Here is an 18,589-nt window from a genome sequence, read left to right on the forward strand (position 1 = left end):
CTCAAATACACAAAATAAAATACAGGGTCTCTTTAAATTGTTTAACCCGTTCCTACGAATTCTCAATTCACTCTTTAAATCACTGAAAAAGGGTTAAATAAAATCTTTACCTTTCACAGGTCTCTGAATCAAAACAAAACAATAATCAACTTTAAATTAACTCACAAACATCACATGCGGACCAGAAATGATAAAACTCAAAACTCAGTTGCAGGCCTGTAGTGATGCTCGGGTTCGGTGAGGCCTGAAAACTATTATGGCCACTTCACTCAGTCAAGAGCATAAAATAAAAACACGTGCATTGTCACCTCAGTTCAATACTCACAGGTCCAAACGAGGAGCAATAGGGCAATGACAGTCACAGACAGGGGTGATGGCAGTCAAAATCCAAACACAGGCAGCACACAGCAACGAAAAATCCGGGGAAGAATAAACAGCAGGGTCCATCCACCAGCAACCATCTCAATTTCTCTCTCCCTCTCTTCACAGACGTCCGTCTCCTTTAATTACATGAACTCTTTGAGTCAAAATATCATCACGCTAAATCGTATTGACTTAACGTTAGCCCGTTTTAGCATTGAAACTACAACAGTGCTAAAGCTATGCTATCCAAACATGTGATACTATGCTAGCGGGTGGCTAACTACATTACAGTTCTGTCTTTTTCACTACAACATTAAGTTACAGCTTCACAATTTAAGGCATACACATTATATTTACCTTTGGCAGGTTACATAGAAGAGAAATATAAAAGGACCACAAGTAGTCGACCTCGATGACACCTCTTAAATGTTTCCCCCGGCACTACACGTTTTCCTCAGGACTCCGGACAATCTCTCTCTCTTTAACTCACCTGCTCAAAGCATGCTTAACCTCATCCTACACTTAATGTCCCTCCTCATACCAGACTTGGATTGGCTGTGAATTTGCTACTACCCAATGAGAAATACAGAAACTGAATGAATGACAAAAAGTTAGATTTCACATTAAAAGCACTCAAATCAAGTTTCTCATCTTCTCAATCACAGAGACTTTTAACCACACATCTATTTATTGCTTTACTTTTCAACTGTAAATAGCTAAACTTATTAACTGTACATATTATATTTATTACATTTTATCCCGTATTTAACCTTATTTTAACTACTATTTTTAATAATATGAACTTATCTACTTATCATGAACTTTCTCTTTTAATACAACATTTGTTATGCTATTTTGAGATACATTTTATGCGCTGTATCCTAATGATTTTATACAGGGCTACATAAACACACTGTGTTTTTGTTTTTCTTAACACACTATGAACATGTGGTATGGAGCCTGTAAACAAAACATCACCCTGGCTCAGGGATGGGGGAAAAAATCACACATACAGTGACACCCCTTCACTTCACACAAACAATCTGAGGGCAAAGAGTTGCATGACAAATGATCCAGTCCACAAAACTATTAGGTGGAGTTTCCCACACGTATTGTTTGTTGTTTCTCCTGCAGCTTGTCTTGTCTTGTCGTTGCCACAATTAATCTGACCAACGGGATCAGACCGGTTATAAGATCTAATCCGAAGGGCTCACTCCTGTGATGAATGTGTAACTTTAAAATGGAATGCAGGAATTCATGTCTGTATTGTAAATAGGGTGGCAAAAGAAGAACTACATGACATGTTTAAACACAAACAGCATTTCTATGACTAACATTTGGAAATAAATCTACAAAATGTCGTCTTCCTTCAAGTGGCTGTGGCCAATAACAATGGATCAAACCCAGTTATGTGCTATAAAGTTAATGCTTCAGCAAATTATTGTTTTGGTTTTAGTATTCAAAGTTTGTAGTCAGTATCTGTAGTTATTAGTCTAACTGAGTAAATTTGGAAAAGCTGCATAGCTACAAAGAAAAACCCCACCTATGATTACTCATGCTCTCTGTTCAAATAGGTGGACATTGCATCTGTTTTACAATTATATCTTTGTATTTGTAACCTTTATTTACATTTACTTTGGAAATAAAGGAAACAAAAAGATATATATATATATATTGTCTGGTGATATAGGAAATGTTGATACCAGATCAATGGCAAAATCTAGAAAAGATTAATAGCATATGGCGGGTCTCCCAAGGGTTAAATGTTTTGAATCAGAAAAACCTACTTATTGATTTATTTCCATCTAAACTGGGGACTTTTTGACGAAATTTCATATTCAGTTAATTCTTCTTAAAATTCTCCATTTAAAGAATGTCAGAATACACATTCATAAATCACTGTAAACTTTGCCCCACTTGATCAATGAATACTTAGAACTCAGTGAACTGCTCAAAGTCCATGCTGCTGGCCCTGGCGTTGACCAGTGGTAAAGCTGCCTAGTTGCCGATGTGTTGATGTACAGCAGGATCTTAAGTCCTCTTCATGGTGTGGATTGTCTGGACCATATTACACACACACTTTCTTTATGATTTGATTTCTTAAGTGAGAGGAGGGAAACACAAATATTACTGTTTCCTTAAAAAAAGGCTGAGTGATGCATTTAAGTTAATGCCTTTTTTATGATGTCTAACAGTTGTAATATTAAATGTCGACAGTCTGCAAAGCCACTCGTGCATGACTCATCACTTTTACCTCATGCTGGAGGAATCCGGTGACCAACACACACACACACACACACACACACACACGGGCACGCATATACACACGCACACACACACACACACACAGAGAAACAAACTTGATCACTGGATGAGACCAAAGGCTGATTCCCAGGAGACCCCCCCCCCCCCCCCCCCCATATCAAGGCTACCAGAGCTGTCTGCAGCCTGTGTGGGCTAACGTCGCTGTGCAGCTTAATGTGTTGAACTTCAAGGAGCAGTGAACATCTGACACAACATTATATCAATAAGAATTCAGACATGTCATCAGCCCTGAGTGAGTCAGGATGGAGGCAGCAAAGAGCTTGTTCCTGTCAATAGCTCTTTTCTCTCTCTCTCTCTCTCTCTCTCTCTCTCTCTCTCTCTCTCTCTCTCTCTCTCTCTCCCTCCCTCTTGCTCTTTCACCAGTCGCTTACACACACATGCACTCAGTCGCTCTGTGTCTCCTCATTCCCTCCATTCCTCATCGATCTGCAATCCAGCTCATGGAAGGAGGAGGACGGGTAAAGTGATCAGGCCATTACATCATGCCTCGGCTACTTCATCCTCAGCACTGGAGACATGGATAGACTCATACTCTAAGTAACAATTTCCTTCCTAGACATGAGGGGTCCTGGGGCCACTAAAAGGACTAGACTAGTCTAGACTAATGATTTCCACATACATGAAAACATTTCTCTCTGGAGATCTTTTTTTAGCCCGTAATAATGTATCACTTGCAGCTCGTAAAACAGTAATCTGAGCGGAGATCTTCTCTTTGTGATTTAGCACTTGGCCAGAACCAATAATTAGAAACTAATGTTGTGGTGACGGTGCAGGTGGGGCCGGTAAACCTCCATCGTCTCCGGCTGATAAATGTCATTACAGATGTTTGAAGCAATCACAGGAAATGACGTGAGATGTGACAGGTAGGCACACCACCTGGTGTATACTGAGGGCTGTGTGACACACGCGCGCGGACACAGGCACAGGACGAGCGCTTGCAACACACAGACATTATTATGCTCTGCTGTTGCCAGACAACACGGTGAATGCCGGAAGCTACGCTTTCAGGTGTTCCTCTGGCGTTGCACACAACCCTTTCTCTTATCAAGCGCTCACATGTGCGCACAGGCACTCAGCCCGTGGCACGCCCACTTCCTCCTGGAGGAAAGCCTTCTATGGGCATGAGCTAAGGTAAGGCAAAACCACATAAAGTTGTGTTAGCTGCACTGGGACGAGTGAAGAAGACTCAGGTCTCCCAGACCGTTTTATGGATCATCATTATCAGTATATCCCGTGTTTGTCTTGGTTGTCATGGCAGCATCAGGGCACAGATGGAAAGGGAGGCAGTCTGAAGATCATAACACAGATCAGACGTCTACTGGCACGTCTTGGTTTCTGCAGCATAAAAGTCAGTGCTCATATGGGCGTTGATAGAAGGTATTGGTGTAACAGGTCACTGTTTCCCAAACCTAGGCATCAAAGATGCCCTCCTGTGGGTCATATTCACTGCATATAAAGATGGACGAAGCTTTCAAGTCAAAACAATAAAGTACAAAGTACCTAAAATTACAGAAATCATATTTTTGAAAAATCTATATAAGGTGCACTTTGACATTTAAGTTTGGTCCATCAACGTGGAGGAGGCAGGATTTAGGATCTACACTGGAGGTAGCCACCAGGCGGCAATAGAGGCTTTTTAGCTTCAGTTTTGGGGAGCAGTTGTGTTGTTCATCTTTGTATCCTGTCTGTGGTCACAACATAAACCTAAAGGGGTGTGTACAGCCATATTAGGGGAGAAAAATGTTCTGCCTAAAAAAAAATATGTCTCTTTTGACACGGTTTGACTTATTTACTTTTTGTCGCTGGAATGTTTTTGCCTTTGTAACAGTTTTTTGAAATTAAATAATCTAAGTTGAGGGGAAGGGTTAGCCCTAACCCAGGTGGAAATGTTGTATGCCTACAATCTATGACACATTGCTTCATTTAAATTACGGAGTTATCAATGTTGGCAGCCTTTCCAAAACCTCCCACAACAACATGTCCAGTAAAGAGGTTTCCATCCAGACAGGTTACTAATATCAGTGTCAGGGACCACACATTGAGCTCATGTTTCCTCCATTTCATCAATACATTACACACACACACACACACACACGTAGACAGTCATGGACAGACTGACTGGCAAACCAGGTTCTTCCTTATTTCACTCTGAGACATCACTACAGTCACCATTAGTTTGAATTATAAATGTGTAACACTATTGACATCTAATCACATGGAAAGGCACTGGCTGGAAAATGTCATGAAGCACACGGCACAATTTATTCCTTATCATCCCTTAATACTGTTATCGAGCAGCCTGGCCCATGCCACCCACTCTTCATCACATTCCTGATACCAGAAAGACAATGCAGAGAGAAGTTTTCCACTGAACAATCAGCCTTCCAGTGGGTCCACATCTGAGAGGCTGCAGGAGTCAAACTCACCCACTCACTCCTGGGTGCGGCAGGGTTGATGGGAGTCCTACACTGTGTGTGTGTGTGTGTGTGTGTGTGTGTGTGTGTGTGTGTGTGTGTGTGTGTGTGTGTGTGTGTGTGTGTGTGTGTGTGTGTGTGTGTGTGTGTGTGTGTGTGTGTGTGTGTGTGTGTGTGTGTGTGTGTGTGTGTGTGTGTGGTGTCAGACTGGGTTAGAAAAATGGCCACAGAACCATAACAATAACAGACGTAGTGGAAAGAGCCCAGAGCCCTCCTAATGAAGTCATGATGTCTGTTTTGTATGTGTTCGTATATATGATTGGAATTCAGCACTGTCTCACAACATTGAGAAGATGTTGATTACATTTGCGTTATGTTAAAACGGTGCAAAAAGTGTATAAAGCGATAAACAATTATTTCCTGGAAAAAGTTTTTTTGGAGGGGGATTATGACTTGAAAAGGGTAATTTTATTTTAAATACAATAAACAATCTCAAGGGTATATGCGTATCAATCTGTAAGGTGATTTTGCGGAAAGCAAGGCAAATTGCCAAATATTAAATACAGTTATATAGATATAAAAGAGAGGTATAGAAAACTGATTTGATGATGATTTAGTGTAGAATATGATAGAGCAGAAGCATGTTGCTCCTCTTCCTAATTCTTTTCAGACAGTATATGAAATATTAAGTTATGTTCATTTGTTATTGAGTACATATGTGATGTGTTTTGCTTTTTCTATTACTAATTTTGTCGCTTATGTTTTTTGTGCTTAATTTCCAATAATTTATTTTTACTTTATCTTAAATACTTTATCTTAAATGTTCAAAATAAACTAACTTAACTAAGTTCATAAGAAGCAACATTATTCAATTTGATATGTTGATATAATTTCAAGCAAAAACACTGAAGAACAGGTGAATTACAGGAATGCTGTTGTTGCTGTCCCAGGGATCCGAAGCGCTCTCCGTGAAAACAGAGGCTGTTGAAGTTTGACTCTCTTAATACGAGTCTGACATGGTTTACAATTTTGAGTGAACTTTGGCCCACTGAACAATAAACCCACATAAGAGTGGAATCCTTTCCACAAAGCATTTTTGCTAAATTCCTTAAAACACACCACAGGACAGGTCATTTTACATCAGAAGTGAGCATAAAGGTTAGGATATATTAAGACAACTCAGATAACCCTCTTGGAACAGATCCAAGGTGTGTGTTTGTCTGGAGGTGATATTCAGTAGGCGTAGCAGGAAGTTTATACAGATTACGGTGTTTTCTTAAGGTGCGTCTCCAATCGTTATCTGGGTTTTGACAATACAGGATGATGGCAATAAACTTAAATGACTAAGCTTTGCATTCCAGCTGTCATTTTAAAAGAAGATTTTAAAGCTTTTTAACGAGGTTTTGGTCCAAGTTTATTTTGAGTGAACATGAACACAGGGTCATTCTGAAAATGAAATTATCTTTAAAGCTGAATGATATCACTTGTGTTTGGTTGTTACATGTTGTCGTTCCTTAGTAACACATTGTTTTACCACTGGGACATCCCAGAGTCACTTTTGGCTAAGTGGACAGTTTCAGCACTGTATCGATACGAGTGCAGAGTGCAAGTGATATCGGGAGTACTAGTTTTCTTAATCACATAAAACATTAACAGTCACTTACCCCAAAAAACCGAATTGGATTGGATTGATTGTCTGATGAATGGAGGAATCACAGATCAAACCACAGGCCTTCTGTTGAGTGACCCTCTCTTCTTAGACTTAAGCCGTGTAGGTTCTATAAGTTCTAATCAGGAGGGATGACTGACAGATTTTTTAAATATGTAAGAAATTGTTGCTACATTTTGTAAAAAAAGAAAGTTTAAACTTTATCTTCTCCGGCTAAAGGAAAAATCTGTCACTGGGCCAGGTAGAGTGCAAGGGTGGAGCCGGAGATTTCCAGGCTGAAAGAATACAGCTTCTGGCAAGAAGCAATAGATGTTGGGCCAGGCAGCACTGTAGGAAAGTGGAGCACCAGAAATAGCTAACAAAGGGCTAAGTACACATTACTGATAAAGGATGTAGGAGTTAGTTTCAGAGCACACTGGTAGTATAGTTTTCTTTTGGTGAAAGTGGCCTACATAAAGAGAGGACACACTCTGCCAGGTGCTGCAGTGTGATAAACCCACCAGATGTGAATGAACAAACTCTTGTGTCCCTGTAAGGCCATGAGCTCCTCTTACAGATGAAACAGTGTCTTGTTCAGCACACACACTCTCACAGAGACGCACAACCATACACATACAAACTAAATGGCCCTTGCAGCTCCTGGTCAGACCTCTCATTATTTTTTACTACTATCCACATCAAAGAGAGTGGGAGGCTAGTTTTGATCCTCTGGGTTAAAATAATTAGGCTCTGGTTTCTATTTAGAGGGTCAGGTTTTGATTAAGAAATCATCCTTCTGTCTTTTACTGGAACTTGTCACGAAAAGGCGCCATACCCTCAGGATGGGGACTGTTGCAGTGGTCTGTGGTACCCTCTAGTGGTCATGGTGGTCCAATCCCCTGCCTCAAACTCTCATTACTGCTTATATGGACCACCAGCATTTGCATCATGTGTTGATGTCATCGCCCTCGTAAATATATTTGTCTGTAGGTGTTCCTATTATTTTCTTAAACCTTTTAAAAATAGTTTGATATGTTTGCTATGCGTTTGTCACAATCACATGTTTTAATCGGACTGACATGGAATATTACGAGATTCCCCATGGTGTTGTTCAATGCAAAATGTGCTAACTCAATAAAAAAGGCAAAAACAAATAAATAAATAATATGAATATTAGTGTTCTCTGTCATGGGAATGTAATAATACATTTTCACTCATTTTCATCTTATGTGACCTAGTGAATCCAACTTAATATTGAACCCCTACGGTAGTGATTGAATGATGATTTTCACAGTGATCCTTCAACTCATAGCTGCTGCACATTGTTTGGAGGTAGACCGCCCTCTAGTGGCAGAGAGATCACGAGATAATAGATGCTGCTGCTGGTTTCAAAGCTGCAACACAGTTTTAATATCTAGCAATAATTCAAGATTAATAATTCTCAGAATTGGTTTACTCAAACCAACATTGCACCTTTTGTAAATCTGTTGTATGGACATCATTTATATACTGTATATATACATGTTTGATGCATTGAGTATTTTCATTTACTCATATTTTGAATTAGATCGTTATTGAGCTTTATTTTATTTAACTAATTTCTTTTTCTTTTTCTTATTTTGTATTTTACTAGGACATTGCTCTTATGCAGAGGCAACCTAAGATGAAACTCTCAGTTGTAGCTGCTGAATTCATCAATAAGTATTTTAACACACAGAGGCCACAGATACAATGTTTCACATTAAGCAAGAAAAAGGAGCCATGCGTAAAGTGACACATTTTATTAGCATTGTTGTTGTTGCAGACACATTTTGCACAAACTCACTCATTCAATATTAGAGATAACAATTATAAAATAAATATGAGGTTCTTTTAAAACAGTATTTTCAAGTTTTTTGGAGATGTTTGTTATGAAAGTACATGCATCAGTTAATTAGTAAACCTATTGATTTATAGCAACTGTGCTTTACTGGTGAAGTAACAGTGTGCTGTTCTTACCCTGTATCAAAAATGACAAAAAATCTTTATAGACCATTTTGAGGATAGGCAGTAATAATCACTTACTTACTTTACACTTACTCTTGTATTCAAATCTATTTCTTTTGATTAAAGCAGCCGAGCACAGAACAAGCAGCAGCAAATCAACAAACAAAGAATCGCAGTCTTAAGTTGCAATGTGAAAACTCAAATAACAGTGCAGGCTAACATTAGACACCCCCTTTATATACTGCGTATTTAAAACCCAACAGGCTCCAGGAAGGCGGCCTCTATCCTCTATTTCAAGACCTTTTCCCCCCTGTTGGGGGAAGGTTGGGGGGATGTTTGTGGTAATAGTCTGGTGGGGTGGGATTTGGGCTTGCATTCATCCCTGTCGGGACGTAATACATACTCTCCAGGTAGCTCTGGTCCAATGGTGGATGGTTCTGGGAATCTGACTTAGACCCCTGACCAGAGCGGTTTCTATAGCTGACCCCAGGCCCACCTGGATGCATGGTTGCTTCAGCAGAGGCCTCGGGATAGCGAGGTGGTTGAGGCTGAGTCTGGGTGTGAGCTGGGGGAGGAGGAGCTGCATAGGGCATGTACTGGGGAGCAGGGGCGTACATGTTGGGATTGTGGAGAGATTGGTAAGGGGCTGCTGATGGAGGATACAGGCCTGAATGGGACATTGCTTGCTGTGGGATGAGCACCTCTACATACTGGCCAGTCTCTGGGTCAAACAACATTTTCCTTAGGGGCTGCACAGGCACCTCGATATAAAAGTACTTCCCAGTCTCAGGATCTAGGAGCACTCTCCGAGGTGCTTGTCCATAGCTGCTCTCGGTGTACAAACTAGAGCTGTCACCCCCGTAATCAGAGCCATAGGAAGGCCCCAGGCTTTGAGGACCGCACAAGTACTGGGGATCCATAGTAGAGAGGCCAGGTGAGTGGTTGTGGCCAGGATCACTGTAAAGAGCCCCAGCCATGCCTGGTGGTTGCTGCTGGGGGGACCTGTGCATAGGGCCTCGTCTGAGGTCAATATGCTGCGGTGGTTGCAGTGGCCGATCAGCAGTGCAGGCCTGCATGAGTGATGGGTGGGTAGGGCAGGGAGGAGGCTGGTGGAGAGGCTGGTACTGGGTAGATGGCTGGCCTGGACCAAGAGGACTTGATTTGGGGGAACTGGGCTGATAGCTCCTTGGCAGAGGGTCAGGTCTGAACTGGTGGGGGCGAAGAGGGGGCTGTGGCCCCTGGTAAGGCAGTGCCTGGCCCGGAGAGTGAGGAGGGGTAGGGGGCGTGAGGTTGTGAGGGCTGTGGTGATGGTGAGGAGCTGTGAGACCAGGGTGGGAAGGGCAGCCAGCTGTGCAGGAGCAGGGAGGATGATGGGAGGAAGGCTGATAGCGATTTGACCTCCTGAGGCTCAGATCGGGGAGCATGAGGGGACTGAAGCTTTCTCTTTCATCGTAGCTTGGAGGATCATCCGAGGCATAAAAACGTAGGTCATCTGCTCTGTTGGTACACTCGCCAGACAGTGTTCTGCGGTACGATTGGCGTGTGTATCCTGGTACATGTGTCATGTGAACAGCAGCGGGGTGTTTCACATTGTTTGAAGTAGCCGGCATAGTTTGTTCATGAGGGCATGCCATCCTAGGATGAACTGGTTGGCTGTCTGGATTAACAACAGCTGGTTGGCTTGGCTGGTTGGCTCCAGCTGAGGTAGGTCCAGGGATTTGGCTTGGCATCAGTTCAGAAATTGGACCTGAGGTTAAATCAGGACTGGTGGTTGATGTTTGAGCTAAGGTTGTAGGTCTCTGAATGTATCTGGAGCTTTGAGGCAAGGCAGCAGGTTGTTGTTGTCCTCTGTCATTACATGCTTCTATCTCTGTTGGTGCTGTCGACTGGTTTGAGAGATTGGAGATGGTGGTTGCTGTTGTTTTGCTTGGTGGAGGTTTGAGGCTGGACACTGCAGACACAGCCAGTTTTCGTGTATAGTTTGATGTTGCTGTGGAGTCATTAGAGATCTTTCTATAAATAGTCGGTGAGGACACCACTATTGTCTGAGCCCTCTCTTCAACTTGTGGTTTCACAGTCGATGTTACTGTTACTGCTTCATTTGGTGTTGCTCCTACATCAGCAGGTTTAAATTTGCAACTTGGTTTTGGAGGCACAATTGGCTTTGCAGAATTCTTAGCTATGGATTTAACTTCAATGGTTTGAAGTCTATTGTTTACCGTGGTGTTTGTTGGCATCTCCTGTTTCTGTGTTTCTGTAGACAGTGACTTCACCTCAATTGGCTGTGGTCTGAATCTCCTTATTGCGGGGGACCTCGGGGGGAAGGTAGGATCTAGTCTTTTCACTGCTTCAAAATCTCCTACATCCTTCTTCTGTTTGGTGAGATATGGCGTTTGCTCCTGCAAATACCTCAGTGGTGGAGGAGTGCTTTTTTGTTTTCCTACATCTCTGATTGGAGGTTTAATGTTAACTACCTCAGCTTCTATGGTATTTGTAAGCGTGTCTGTGTTTTCAGACACCGATGAGAGGCCAGACATGGTGGAGGATGAGGAGAACGTCCTCTCTCTTTGAGACTCGCCTCTCCCACCAATTGAAGACAGGGTGGTCTGAAGGGGGATCTCCATGCAGTTTACATGCTTACGGGGCGGCCCTTTCCCTCCAGCAGAATTCTGAACATCGCCCCCCACCACTGCTCCAATATCAGCTTGGTAGCCTTTCTCCTTCAATAACAAGGAGACTGAGTGGCCCCTGCTACCAGGGGTGGTGGGCCCTGGTGAAAGTGAAGGAGCAGGGACTTGGATTGGGGTGGGAATCTTTTCCTGCACTGGAGATGCAGATGTTTTGGATCCCTCTCTTATTAACACCACAGCAGTGGACACCTCTCTTTCCTTAATGGGCGGTTTGGGAAGGCTTCCGAGCAGGGGAGGTTTTCTGTCAGTGGTCACAACAATAGGTTCCACCGCTTTGTCTGGCATTTTGTGCATTTCTGCCACAGCCTCTTGTGTCTCTGCTGCCTTTTTTAGACCATGTTGACAGGATTTGCCATTTGTTGTGTCTCCTATTGTGTTTTTCTCTCGTTGTGATTCTCTGCTCACCTCAGTGACACGTTCTGGAGAAGCCTGAGGTTTGTCATCTGGGTTTGCTTTCTTGCTGCATGACATTTTATATTTGTCTTCTTTCCAGCAAACAGCCTTGTATTCTATTTGCATTGGCTGAGGACGATGCAGAGGCTTTGCTTTGCTTTGAAGAGGTGGAGGAAAGGTTAGCAGTTTTGAATCTTTTACCTCCTCTTTCTTTTCCTCTTCCCTCTCCGCCCTGTATGCCTCTTCCCTTTCTTCCATCCTGATTTCTTGGCTTACTCCATGCTCGTTCCCTACAATGACGTCTTTCCTCCTCTTCTCTTTTACTTCCTCCCTCCTTTCCTCAATAAACGTTTCCATCTTTTCGTCATTCACATCTGATGGCAACCCAGCAGGAGGTGCCTTGAAAGACAGATTATAAGTATTTTTTACAAGCTGCCTCACGTCTCTAACTTTGTGTATGGGGGCCTTAATTTTATTATTGGCATTTCCTTCATCTTCTTCTGTTTTCTCAGGCACACTAGTCTCTGCCCTGTCCTCCTTTACCCTGTTAGTTATATCCAGTAAAGGAGCCTGAAGTTTGTTTTCTACCTCAGGTGTAAGGCAGACATTTAGAGATGTTTTCTTTTTCTCCACAGCTCTGAGTGTACGCTGTTGTGGTCTTGAAGTGCAGGCAGCCTCGTCCCCCTCCTGAAGTTGTTTATGGTCCTCTGTGTTTTCACATTCCCGGTCTCTGTTTGTCGTCCTGGCCTGCCTGCTGCCAGCTCCAGTAGCAAAAGCAGCTCCTGTGTTCCCGGAAGCGAAATTTGCCGAGTCACCACCCTCCCTTTCTTCACAGATTTTTATGCCATCTGCTCGCTGTACTCCATTTCTAGCCATTTTACTATCAAATGGAACTTTCAATTCTGATCTCATGTCAGATCTTAAGGCCGTTGCATTCCTGCTCTGAGGATCAGCATCTTCACTGTCAGTCTGAGATAAATTGACACTCCTGCTGCTGCTGGATGAACTTGGCCTGTTACTGGTTCTCATTCCAAAGCTTTTCAGTGATTTGGCTTCGTCCTTTGTGCTTGGATCTCCTCTCAAAGGAAGACACTCAGGTGAGAGACCATAATCTGACAGTGGCGTGGAACTAAGATTATGCCTGTCAGGATTTGGGGATACTTTCTGTATTGTGCTCTCTGTTGGTGGGCTGTTTTCATCAAAAGCAGGGCTCACGTCTTCTGCTTGGTCATCAGATTCTTTGTCAACACATTGCATCTTCTTGGACAACACACTCTTAATTAGACAGGTGGCCAACTTGGTTTTAGAGCATGTTTCATCCAGTGAGGCAGATTTTTGGAGCTTTAATCTTCTCTCATTTTTTGGATTAGGCTCAGGGCTGCACTCAGAGCGGTAGCGATCTTGTGTTACCGCTGGTGTACTGTGTTGTCTCATGAGTGTCTCTCTGGTGTGACTCTCTAGAGACGGGCTTTCCACCATGACTGGTATTCCAGGACTACTATTTTCACTACTCTCATCCTGCTTCCCATCAGCATTATTCTTTCTCATCAACTGGATCTGTCTCTTTGGAACTCCTCTTCTCGACTTCCTGGTGTCGTTTCTTTCCAGAGACACATCTACGCACTCAAAGCTGCCCAGCTCATAGCGCCTTGATGGATCTAGTCCATCTGAGCAGTATGCAGATGATTGCTGGAAGGAAAGTTCATCATTGTCCAGTTTTGGAGCAGAACCCCTGAAGTCAGCATATGCCTGCCAGGTGGGATTTACCCCGGCGGGGCTTTCCTGGGTAGATGGTTGAGAAATGTTGGTTGATGAACGGTGGCTGGAGTTGTACATGTCAAGGTAATCTACCTCAGGACTTGACAGGCTGCGGAAAGCCGAGTCTGTGAACCATTTCACCTCATCATCTGCTTCATCCAGCTCACTTCCCATGCTGGAGCTGGAACTCCTGCAGGGCCTGCTTGCAGCTGTGCGTCCTAGAGCACTTTTTTTGTTCTGGTGTGTAGGAGGTTGAAGCCGTCTGCCTGGACCACCACCTCTGGGGTCCTGTTGAGAGGAAAGTCTCAGGAGACTCTGTTGTTGCTGTAGCTGTCTGGTGGCAAGTAAGCTCTCTGAACAGGAATGCACTGTTGGCAGTCCCTGACGGGTCTCTCTGCTTGTGGGAGCTGCACTGCGACTCGCAGGCCCTTTTCTATTCCTGGCATTGAATGACAGCTCAACCTGTTCCCCTCTGTAACTGGCGTCCCCCTGCCACCCCTCCCCCTTTTCAGGGACGCGCTCCTCCCTCTTTCTCTCTCTCTTCATCTCCCTATCCCTTTGCCTCTCCCTAACTACTGCTCTCTCCTCCTCCAGATGCATTTCCCTATCCATCTCCAATGGCCCTCCTCTTCCACAGTAGGCCTGGCTATTATTGTCACCTGGGGCAACATTGGGGTTTTCCCTGTTTGTCACCGCTGTATTCAAATTACCACTAAGTGAGGACGCTACAACCTGAGAGGGGCTGTGGCTTCTGTTCTGCCACTGTCGGTATGGTTTCTCAGGGGCTATGATGTGAACAGGTGTAAACCTGGTGAGTGGTGGAGAGGGAGTCCTTCTTCTGTGCGCACGATGGGCCATGTTCTCTGTGAAACTCTCTCTGTTTTTAACTTTTGTTGATGGATGTCTTCTTGAAAGCTCAGGTGTACAAGATGATTTCAAGAAACTGCTCTTTTCAGAATTTGGTGAACGAGAAGTGATTGGAGGCTGTGGTTTTTCCAGTCTCTGCACAGGTGAGATGGATGTAGCCCTGTGGACAGGTGAAATAATTGGGCTCCTGTCCTTCGAGACTACAACATTAGGGGAATGAGACTTGATTTCAATTGTTGGACTATTAGAACGATCTTCCTTAGGAAAAAAATTATAGCTCAAGTTTTGCTTTTCCTCAGAGAAGGAGACTAAACTCAAGTTATCGTGAATGTTTACTTCCTTTGTTTGTGCTTCTATCTCTGTGCTTTGTTGCGCAAATGAACTTGCTATCTCGTCCTCTGCTAAGAAAGGTGAAGTAAATACAGGTGAACTAACTATGACCACTGGCGAACTGCTTTTGATTTCAGGAAGAAATGCTGTGAGTCCTTTGTCTAATTCAAACAAGGGTGACACGTCTTTTGAAGAATGTGTGGGGTACTGTATTTCTGTAATATCCCCTGAAGAGGACTCTTTCACGAACTCTGGTGTGTTTCTCAGAGGAGTAGTAGGCTGTGTATGCTGAGAGCGGTACTCTGCGAATAGGGTTGCTGGTGATCTCTGCTCAGGAGAGGGGAAAACAAGTGATAGCTCTTTACCTTGGAGATGCTGAGGTGAGGGACTTTGATGCTTTTGAGATGAAGGGGTTTGGTATCCTGGCTCAGGTGTTGGAGTCTGTTGCTGTGGCTGAGGTGAAGGTGTGTAGTACCTGGGTTCATATGACAAAGTAATTTCAGGCTGCAAGACAGAGTTTGGGAAGCCTGATGTATGAGGTGAGTCTCGTGGCGTACCAGTGGACCCTGCTGTGCTGCTCTGTACACTGCCTCTGCTGTGAGTACGGCTCCCTGCCTCTTGGGACACAAGTGTCCTGTGAGGCTCAGGGGTGGAGAGACGAGAGAGCTCAGGAAAAGGTGGTGTGTCCCTCTCCTCTGGCTGAACAATGCTGTAAGAAATCCCTGTGATGTGAGGGGATGAGTCGAGGCTTCTTGATGAGGAAGAGCGAGTGAGAAGCTCAGGTGAGGAGGCTGTAATCCTGATTTCAGGTGAAGGAGCGGTGTGTCTGTGCTCTACAGGAGAGCAGAAGCTCCTAGCTCCAGGTGAAGGAGATAAAGTATAACTTACCACAGGTGAGGAAACCTGGCTCCTGTTCGCAGAAGACGTTGAAGTGGATCTTATTTTCGGTGAGGGGCCAGGGGAGGGAGATCTCGTCCCTGTGGTAACCGGAGAGGCAGCACTGAGCAACCCAGGTGAGGGAGCCCTGTGTCTAAATTCAGGTGAGACACTGGTCTCCAACAGCTCAGGAGATGTTGTTACTGAAATGACAGGTGAGGGAGGTGTGTATCGTGGAGCAGGTGTAGAAACAGTGCTGCCTCCTTCAAATGATAACCCTGTTTTTGGCCTCTCAGGTGTAGTTGTGGTGTCTCTTTCTGCAGATGAAGTATTTAAAATCAGCTCAGGAGATTGGGGAGGCTCTTCTATATCTGGTGTGTAGCCTCTGCTGAAAAGATCAGGCAGGGAAACCCTCCTACTGTGCTCAAGAAAAGGAGATGATGCTTGAGTATTGGGGGAGTATTGCTTATTCTTCCGCTCAGGTGTGACTGAAGTTTCTCTTGAATGGGACTCTGTACTACTGGATCCAGGTATTGGAGATGAAAGATGGGCTTTAGATTCAAAGGCTGACTGTGCAAAATCTAGCGAAAAATGTTCGGGTGTGGACTTGGGCAAGGGACTGCTTTGTTCGTTCCTCGGATGAGGTGAGTTTTGAGTCACCCTGAGGTCAAGTGAAGACTGGGTGTTCACTGATTCAGTGGAGGCTGAGCTGACACTGGTCCTCGGCTCAGAGCACGGACTAGGATTTAAGAATTGCTGTGCAGGGCTGTTGTGTGTGTCTTTCAAAACAGGAGTGAGTCTCTTTGGTTCAGCCTCTAACTGATTTTGTCTTGGACTAGGTGGTGACGGTGAATGTCTTATCTCCTCTGCAGAAGAAGAGGAGGGGGATGTTCTCCCCTCTGGAGTAATGGTGTAGGAGCGTTTATCTCCAGGAAAGGGCGTTCTCTCACCAGTGTTGAGGGCTTCAGGTGGCGGGCTAGCTCTACTAAGCTGAGGGACTGGTGATTTGCTTTTTCGTTCTAAATTTGGGCTACTGTCCTCAGAGATGTCTAGAAGCTCTGAACTCAGTCCCTCTCCTTCTAACTGACACCTCTCTGAAGACGGGCTCTGCAACGGGGGGCTGTAAAACCTTTCTCTTGAATCTTCAGATCCCTCCTCTCCTTCACTGGAGCCGTGTGCAGTGTGGTAGGAACCAGAGTCATTCAGATCATCCACCAGAGGTGATGCAGCAGCTGTCCCGTCCACCTCCCTCTTAGAAAGGACAAAGGCCCCTACAGCAGGGCTGCTTGAGAGGGAGGGCGACTCACAGTCGTCTCCAAAAATGTCACACAGGCAAGTGGTCTCAGAGATGGCGCTGCGCTGAGTGGGGACGTTGATGATGTCAAAAAGTTCTACGTGGTTGGGGGTGCCGTCACGATGGCAAAGGGTAAAGGTGCGGGGCGCACTGCGCAGGAAGGAGTAGCTGTCTCCTTGAAGAGTCCAGCTGTCCATCGCTAGTCCACAAAATTCAAATTATCACTGTGGCCAGTCCATTCCACTCTCTGAGTCTGCTCTGGGATCTGTTCCTGGACTGGAAAGAAGATATGGTCACCTGGAGGATGTGTATCTCATTCATATAAACCAAGAGCAACATTTGACAGGCAACGGTGCAGACAAGTGTTTCTGTTTAGTTGCCAGCAGTAAAATAATATCTTCAACCTCCAAAAGGGGTTCAGAACATAAATATAACTCACTCTGTCACTATGCCTTAAAAAGCAGCAGCAGGCAAACTGAAATGAATGAACTGAAGAGCATATACAAATGTTCACTAAAAGTTGTCAAAAACTTAAGTAACATACCAGATATGTAGTGTTTTGCCACATGTGCTTAAAGGTTCACAAGTTTAATCATCAAGATAATATTATATATATAAGAATAATATAAATGCATATTATATCAATTTGAATTACATTATAATTTGAGATAAATTAATCTTACATTATTTTCTCTGCCAGATACTGTACATACCTCTCCAAGGTGCTCTCCACGTTGCCTTTGTGAGAGACTGACAAAAGAAAGAAGGGCTGCTCAATGCACAAGTAGAGAGAGACAGAATGAATGGTACTGTACCTTTGGCCAATGATGAATCTTTCCCATGGGCATTGAGTTGCTCTGTGTTGCAATGTCTGTCTGTCATCCAGTGAGTTGCCTCTCAAAATCACCAGCACGCTCCAAGTTTACGAGACCTCAGTGCATATGCAGAATCCAGGACTGAGCAGCTCCGCTCAGTCTGGCAGTGCCACGCTGCCATGTATCAGACTTGAATAGAAAAAGCAAACACGGGCATCTCGCTCAGACATGTTACATCCTCCAATGCTCCCATCTCTATTTCTGCCCCTCCCTTCTAAGCTGGCCTCAGGGTAAGCACTCACTGACTCTAACCAGGATCTTTTTTCTTCTCCAAACTGGAGTTTGGTTGGGCATTGGCTTTTCAGTGGGAGCTGGCCTGGGGTGCAGCGCAGGGGGTGGGTGGGTTTATAGTTAGAAGCAGGTGCTGATCCAGCCAGGACGGATGAGTGTGCCTGGAATTTGACACTTAGGGCCGGCTCAGTCACAGGGCTCCTCTATATATAGACCCATATTATCAGGGCCATGATAGCCATAGCTTTAGCTGGGCACGGTGGTGGGGAAAGAAGGGGGAAATACCAGACTCAAAGTGCAGCCACACATTGTCCACTTGACCACTACTACTAAGAGGCTATATTAAGCATCAACGCTTCAACGCTACAGTTATTGTACACATGTATGCATATGTGTATATGTGTGTGTATGGGTGAGGGTGTGAATGCTATGGTGTAACTGATGTACAACAGGTCAAAGGTTAAGAAAGACCACCCGACTTACAGAGCTCACATGATAAACTCCAAAGGTAGCAACACTTGCATAACTATGTTGTGGCA

General features: G+C 44.3%; 1 protein-coding gene across 1 annotated transcript; it reads right to left on the reverse strand.

Moving 5' to 3' along the window:
* Positions 1 to 8,502: 8,502 nt before the first annotated feature.
* Positions 8,503 to 17,212, reverse strand: si:ch73-43g23.1 (serine/arginine repetitive matrix protein 2). Its single transcript, XM_062394503.1, has one exon. The coding sequence runs from the start codon at positions 17,139 to 17,141 to the stop codon at positions 9,030 to 9,032; it is 8,112 nt and encodes a 2,703-aa protein (XP_062250487.1). The 5' UTR covers positions 17,142 to 17,212; the 3' UTR covers positions 8,503 to 9,029.
* Between the last annotated feature and the right edge of the window lie 1,377 nt (positions 17,213 to 18,589).

Source organism: Platichthys flesus, chromosome 8, assembly GCF_949316205.1.
Source record: "Platichthys flesus chromosome 8, fPlaFle2.1, whole genome shotgun sequence".
NCBI lineage: Eukaryota > Metazoa > Chordata > Actinopteri > Pleuronectiformes > Pleuronectidae > Platichthys > Platichthys flesus.